Source organism: Oratosquilla oratoria, chromosome 37 (assembly GCF_046742065.1).
Source record: "Oratosquilla oratoria isolate Oo_2021 chromosome 37, ASM4674206v1, whole genome shotgun sequence".
Classification (NCBI taxonomy): Eukaryota; Metazoa; Arthropoda; class Malacostraca; order Stomatopoda; family Squillidae; genus Oratosquilla; species Oratosquilla oratoria.
This window is the reverse complement of record NC_134813.1, coordinates 43,062,992-43,070,491: the sequence shown is the minus strand read 5'-3', so window position 1 is coordinate 43,070,491 and position 7,500 is coordinate 43,062,992. Positions and strand designations below refer to the sequence as shown.

The 7,500-nt window shown below is 39.7% G+C and overlaps 1 protein-coding gene across 1 annotated transcript in view; it reads left to right on the top strand.

Moving 5' to 3' along the window:
- Window positions 1-4,076, top strand: part of LOC143019692 (uncharacterized) — a 20,211-nt gene extending 16,135 nt beyond the window's left edge. The window contains exons 4-6 of the mRNA XM_076175651.1: window positions 946-1,191; window positions 1,755-1,854; window positions 3,783-4,076. Of these exons, the coding sequence (XP_076031766.1) occupies window positions 946-1,191; window positions 1,755-1,854; window positions 3,783-3,901 (465 nt within the window). The 3' untranslated portion in view covers window positions 3,902-4,076. The remainder of the gene's footprint in view (window positions 1-945; window positions 1,192-1,754; window positions 1,855-3,782) is intronic.
- Window positions 4,077-7,500: the final 3,424 nt, after the last annotated feature.

Genomic DNA, 7,500 nt, shown 5'->3' with positions numbered 1-7,500 from the left:
CAATCAATAAGTCCATATAAAGCAGAAGGAAGTGGAGGAGGAGGAGGAGATGGAGAAGGTGGGAAAGATGGAGGTTGGGGAGGGAGGAGAAGAAAGAAAAATTGGAAGAGGAAGAGGAAGAAAGGTGGCCAGCCTGAGAAAAAAGGAAGAGGAAGGTGAAGAGGAGAAGGAAGAAGAGGAGCGAGAGGAAGAAAGGTGGCCAGCCTGAGGAGGAGGAGGAGGAGGAGGAGGAGGAGGAAAAGGAGAAAGAAGAGGAAGAAAAGTGGCCAGCCTGAGAAGGAGGGAGGAGGAGGAGGGAAAGGAGAAGGATATCCATGCCATAAATGATACCATGAAAAAGGGGGGCCGAAGGGAGCTGTCTGGCTGTCTCGCCTCTACACCACCTCCCTCACTCTCGACCTGGAGGTCAAGTCAATCAGCTGGTTCCTTGCCAGCTGTCTCTTTGGCGCCGTGCGTGTCCCCTAAACCAGCTGCGCGTTATTGCTATTGAGCCTTACTCCCCAAGGTCATGTTGGCAGGATGACATTTTGGGAGCTGGAATTATACTAAGACGTTAAGTTAGAAAGTTGTAATAAGGCGAATTAAGCATTATTAGAAAAATTCAGTTGTAGTTTTGTTATATTTATTACCCATTGCATTCTTGTTCTTTTATATTTCTCTTTCTCTTGTTTTCATTTATTTCATTTGGGACAAACGAAAATGTCGTATGGAATTCTGATATTACTGTTACCACTCTTTTAGTAGATAATTTTACAATTAATGCAAGACTGTAAAACTGATCTCATTTAACTCCTTCGTTATCTATGATGATATCTTTTACAGAGTTTGGCCTTACGACAACTAGAAGAAACGGTAAGTAGCTCCCTGAGACACCTCGACCTCCCCTGCCGAGTTCCTTCCGCCATCAATGAAGCCCTCTCACTTGTTGTCTGTTTGTGTGTGCAGGTGTGTTCCTTGTGGATGCCCGTGGACCCCGTGTCTGAGGAGTGCAGCGTCAAGTTCGTGGCCGGCTCCCACCGGTGGCCTCGCTGGCTCTTCCCCGTTAAGTTCGCCTCGGAGAAGCGATACCCGACGAAGGAAGGGCTGCAGGAGGAGGAGAAAGATGAAGAGGGCAACTTGGCCAGCTACTCACCGGTGCCTGTGGACGAGATCGAGGCTGGCAAGTGGCCCATCCTCAAGTGGAAGTGTGAGGTAGTGTCCTGTTGCTTTTAGTCAGACAAAGAAGAGTTTCCCTTCCTCTTCCTCTCCTAGTTTCCATGAGAATATTTTATTCAGTTCTTTATTAATCAAAAGGTGAAACGAGTTGTTTTTAAAAAGATGGCCGTCTCTCCAGTTTACCCAGTAAGAGATTGAGCCTCATTTTGTATTCATGGATCATAATTCCGACAAGAACGTAATAGTGTGTTGTTCTCTGGTGTGGCTACGGCGGGGCAGTGCGAGATGATGAATCCACAAATAATTGAAGGATTAGACAAACACACCTTAGGGCGTCGGTGATCCCCCTCAAATGAATCGGGTTTTTCTCCTCGTTTCTACATTCATTTGTTTATTGTATTTATTCATTATTCATTCATTTGTTTATTCTATCTATTTAATTACATGTTTGTTTATTAAACTATTCATTTATATATCAACTAATTGACTTATTGATTGATTAATTGATTAATTCATTTATTTAAATATTTATTTATTCTATTCTATTTTCATATACTTATTCACCTTTCTCTTTCCTCTTTTTCTTCCTCCGGCGGCAGCCCGGGGACGTAGTCGTCTTCCACATGCGGACGGTGCACGGGGCCAAGGGCAATACCTCGGAGACCCGCCAGCGCCGGGTCCTCTCCACCCGCTGGCTCGGTAAGGCCAAACACTAACCTCGCGGCTCCAAAGCTTTCTCGATGAACACTGCAAGACGTTACTGTCCCCTTGTGCAAGGGAATGATATGTGTGTATGCGTGCGTGCCTGCATGCGTGCGTGTGTATGTGTTTGTGTGTGTGTGTATTTACCTAGTTGTATTTACCTAGTTGTATTATACGGGAAGGGAGCTATGCTCGTGGTGACCCGTCTTTGTATCTCTCAGCATCAAGTTTTTTCTTAAAATCTTGAATAGTATTTGCACACACTGTTTCTTTATCTAATTTGTTCCAAGTATCTATCACTCTGTGTGGGAAGCTGTTCTTTTTTAGATCTTTTCTGTAATTATCTTTTTTTAGTTTCTTTTCGTGTCCTCTCGTTTTTCCAGTATCCCATTTCAATAAGTCATTCTTATCTAAGATTTCCATTCCTTTCATTATTCTATAGATAGTTAGTAAGTCTCCTCTTTCCCTTCTTTGTTCCAGAGTTGGTAATTCTAAATTGGACAGTCTTTGCTCATATGTCATTTCGGAAAGTTGGCACTAGTTTTGTTATTGCTCTTTGTATTCTTTCTAATTTCTTTATATTCTTTTTGGTACTGGGTGTCCATAGTGTTGCTGCATACTCAAGTTTTGGTCTTATTAGTGTAGTTAGAATTTTTTTTATCATCTCCTCGTCCAAATAAGCAAATGCCACTTTTATTGACCTCAATAAATTGTAGGTTTCTCCGGCTATTTTATTAATATGCTTACCCGGTGTCATGTCCTTGCAGATTATCACTCCAAGATCTTTCTCCGCGTTTACTTTTTTGACCTCTTCTTCACCAATTTTGTAGTCTTTCGATATTCTGTTTTTACTTTTTCCAAATTCCATTATACTACACTTCCTGATATTGAATTTTACTTCCCACTTTTGAGTCCATTTCCAGATCTTGTCTAAGTCTTGTTGTAATGAGTTGCAGTCTTCCTCCGCTTTTACTTTCTTTAGTATTTGTGTGTGTGTGTGTGTGTGTGTGTGTGTGTGTGTGTGTGTGTGTGTGTGTGTGTGTGTGTGTGTGTGTGTGTGTGTGGTTAGAGCTCTGGCCTGCCACTACGGAGGTCCGGGTTCGACCCTCGCCCGGGGCTGAAATAATATCAGTATCGCAGCGCTGAGGGGTGTTACTCCAACTCTCGTGGGCGGGGAGTTGGGGGTGTGTGTGTGTGCAAGGTCATAGCATTACCCATAGATCGGACCTACGAGCTCTGAGCTATCTTCCAGGAGGGAAATAGCTGTCGATCACGAGTCCAACACGTGATCCAAAGACCAAGTGAATACACACACACACACACACACACACACCACACACACACACACACACACACACACACACACACACACACACACACACACAGACACACACACACACACACACACACACACACACACACACACACACACACACACACACACACACACACACACACACACACACACACACACACACACACACACACACACACACACACACACACACACACACACACACACACACACACACACACACACACACATACACACACACACACCAACTCCCCGCTCACGAGAGTTGGAGTAACGATTCGCAGCGCAGAGATACTGAAATGATTTCAGCCCTGGGCGAGATATACTCAGGATATTTAAAGAGTTAGCACACTAAATCAGTAACAGTTTGAGATGAAAAAAAGGAATATCTAATATTGCTTATTTTTTTGACAAATTCATTGTTAATAATGATTTGCATTTCTATTTTGGCTTCAGCCCGTGGGGTATGGGGGGTAGGGGAGTCCCGTGAACAACAAAAGTGAGAAGATTTAACCATGGGAATGCAGTGAGGGGAGCACACACTCATAGTTGTCATTATCTAGATTCTAGACATTTTGCCTCGCTCATCCTTTTGCGATCCCGCTTGCAGGAGACGACGCCAGGTTGTGCCGCCGACCGTGGGTGGTGTCACCCCCAATCACGGCCGGGCTCGTGCCGGGAGACCCCCCCACCTGCAGCACCTTCCCCGCCGTTCCCGTTGGGACTTAGGTCGTGTGTTGTGGGTTTCCTCCCTGTCTGCATGCGAGACAACGTAATGAGGAAATGAAGACGACGATGACGACGACGACGACGACGACGACGACGACGACGACGCGACAGACTGACAGACTTTCTTGAAGGTTCAAGCGAGTGAGCATTTGCTGAACACATACGTACATTATATATATATTATATATATATATATATATATATATATATATATATAATATATGTATATATGTATGTATATATTTGTATGAATATGTATATATATATATATATATATATATATATATATATATATATATATATATATATATATATATATATATATAAATCAGGTACGAATCGACTGGTCCCGTGGAAATATTGCTGCATAGCCTGACTTCAGAGTATCGAAATCTGTTGACCATTTTATGATTTTCGATATGAAAATATAGTAGTTGTTATAATTTTGTATGTATTCTTCTTCCATGAGAACACATTACACTGTAAATAACATGAAGGGAATTTTCCAGATTGTTAAAAGGTAAACACCTAGGGACTCGTAACAAATATGAATTGATATAAGTTGGTATTAATTAATATTAATTAGTATTGATCAATATTGGTTGGTATTGATTAGTATCAATAATAATAATTAATCAATTAGTTTCTAGGCCAACTAGAAACCGCCCAGTTGCCCAGAACCTAGAGGGCCACATTATGCATGCTCTGAAGTTTGGACAACTGAGTCAAAATTCCTTAATCCAAAGACAAACTTGAATTCCAAGTAATAAAGGGAGCCGTGGATAATACTTACGATAACAATGTTTTAAGAAAATATTGGACTAACTTGTTGAAATTTACCCTTACTTTTTTAATCACCTTCAAAAAATTGTTGGGCAAGTAGAAGAGTTGAGCACATAGATAAGTTGACCTGGCGATGGTCATATCTATTCTAAATACAAGTATACAATAGGAAGAATGGATAGACGGCCTAGCTGATATCAGCACGAATGATACAGTTTGGTACTGTGGGCCATCTTTTTGCCTTGTGAGAATTTTCTTGTCAGTCATTGTCGTCCAGTGGGGCTAAGGCATCTTCTGGTTTGGCTGGCCGGGTGAGGATCGACTGAAGGCAAAGTGATCCCCGTGGTGATCAAGAGCCGCAGACCTAAAGCTGTGGACACTCCTTCGCCTTGTTTATCCGTCATTTTTTTTTTCGCACAACAGAAACACGAGGTTGTCCACAAGGATATGGAGTCCATTCTTCTGACGTGTCCATACCGTCTCAGTTGGTTTCTACTAATGATCCTATTGATGTCTCTTTAACGTCTAAAACTCGCCGTAATGGGGGTGCATGAATCCCTGCACACACTTTTCTTTTTCAGATAAAAAAAAAATATATATACCCAGAGAAGCCAGGGATGTAGCATGGAAAAGGTGGAACAAGATAAGAAACAAGAAAATTTTGGGCAAAAATTAATTTATTTTTCAGGCTTGGCAGTGGTAACTTGAGATACAGAAAAAAATCTAGATTCATAGCAGATGGAAAAGTTAATGAAGAAGTAGTAACGTAGGGAAAACTAATGAGTAGTATCCAATAAGATATTACTGAAGAAAATTACTTAGAAGAGGCAAAAGAAATACATGTAGACAGTAATATCCGGTTTTATGATATGAATATACCTGTATAAGCAAAGGAAGTAAACAAAATATTGGAATAAGTAGACATCAACAGGGCCTGGTGGTATCTCAAACTGGATAGGAATGGAAAAGTAAATGGGTAAGATTTATAATATTTCTATGTTCTCATTGAAGGAAGTAAGGAGAAACTGCAGGCCATTATCACTGATCAATATGAAAACTAAATTATTTGAGAGAATTATAAAATATAGATAGATCAAGTGCTTTGGATAAAGGCAGATTATCGATTGGATTTTAAGGATGGAGGACCATGTATATAAAACTGACTAAGCCTTTACTCAAGTTAACATGCTGCCAGGATAGGGTGAACTGTGTATACTCGGATCTGTAGAAAGCACTTGACACTTTTTTGGGAATTGGAACATACTGGAGGATCTGAAGTTAATCTCCTTGAAGGGACAAATTATTTCCTGAAAGACCGTCACATGAGAACAGAAGCGAAGAATGAGACGTCAGGGTGGAGAGCGATGACCAGCGGAATTCCTCAGGAGTCGGTCCTGGCACTTGTGACGGTCTTGATATATGTAAATAATACGATGGAAGGTATAAATAACTACACTAAAATGTTTTCAGGCGATGCAAATACCAGGAGAAGATTGGAAATGGAAACTACAAAATGTTATAATGAAATCTTCACAATTTACTGTACGAATAGATGAAACTAATTAGGAAAAGATAAATTAAATTTTAAATGCAAAGTATTTAAAGTGAGTTAAAACTCAAAAAGTCACCAATGTATTATTCAATGGAAAATGGATCAAATGCAAATAGAAAAGAAGAAAAAGATCTGGTGGCTCTGGTTACAGATAGCTTTTACTGACAGGCATAACAAAATAGTGGGTGAGAAGTTGTACATGAAAGTGGGTTCACACTACATTTACAAAAAAATAAATAAATAAAAAAAAATGAGAGAATGCAAAGAACAGCTACCAAATTGGTTACCGACCTTGTATATAATAGATATAAATATTGAAATAATTGAAAGAGATAAGAATAAGAAATGACATAACAGAAGTGTTCGGGACGTCAAAGGGAAGTAAATCTAACAGAAGAGATCTTATGCTCTGCGACAATAGTCGTGAGTTTGTGGAACATGCTGAAAAAAAAAGTCTAAAGGTCAATGAAAAACATCTTTTCATATTATATATATACACCACAATTTCGCTAATCCTAAGCGATTCAAGGAAGAATGGCATTCCCTTTGCAACAGCGTCTCATATGTAAGGTAGTTGTGCTGATAACAGTCATCGCCTATGACGTCACATCGGTAAGTCGATCCCTTTCTCCACATTTTTTTTAAGACGTTTTGATTGTTTACAGATAAACACTATATTAAAGGTTTTTGCCACTCCCTGTGTGTTCTTGAGAAATTAGCTTAACTCGAACAAAGGAAGCTAGAATAAAAAATAAAATATTTTTATACAGTAGTATTTAGAAAAACGAGCTGCTCGGAGGAAACGGTAAAATCAGAAGGCTGGGTTATAGATAGGGTCGTATTATTCATAAGACTGATGAAGATGAAGCATGGGGACGTCATTTTTTCAATAAAATACAAATTATATGGGAGACACTCAAATGTATATAGTTGTATATAGTATAATCTAATGCCTGCCAGCTGTAGTTGGGTGGATGCTCAAAGGGGAATAAGAAATATCCGAAAGGTCCTGGTCATAGGTTAGTACAAGTCTGGTTATAGGAGGAAATAGATAAATTCAAATTTAAGAATTATTTGTGCTGTCGAAAAAGTACATTTTCCTTTACAATCCAATATATTTGAAAGAAAATGAATGTTAGGGATAACAATAATAAATATACCCTTGTATTTCTAAATACCTAATTTAGATCATTCATATGGAAGTGCCACCTTCCTAAAAATTCAAAATATAAAATCAGGAGGACCTATGGGCTATTCAAGAAAT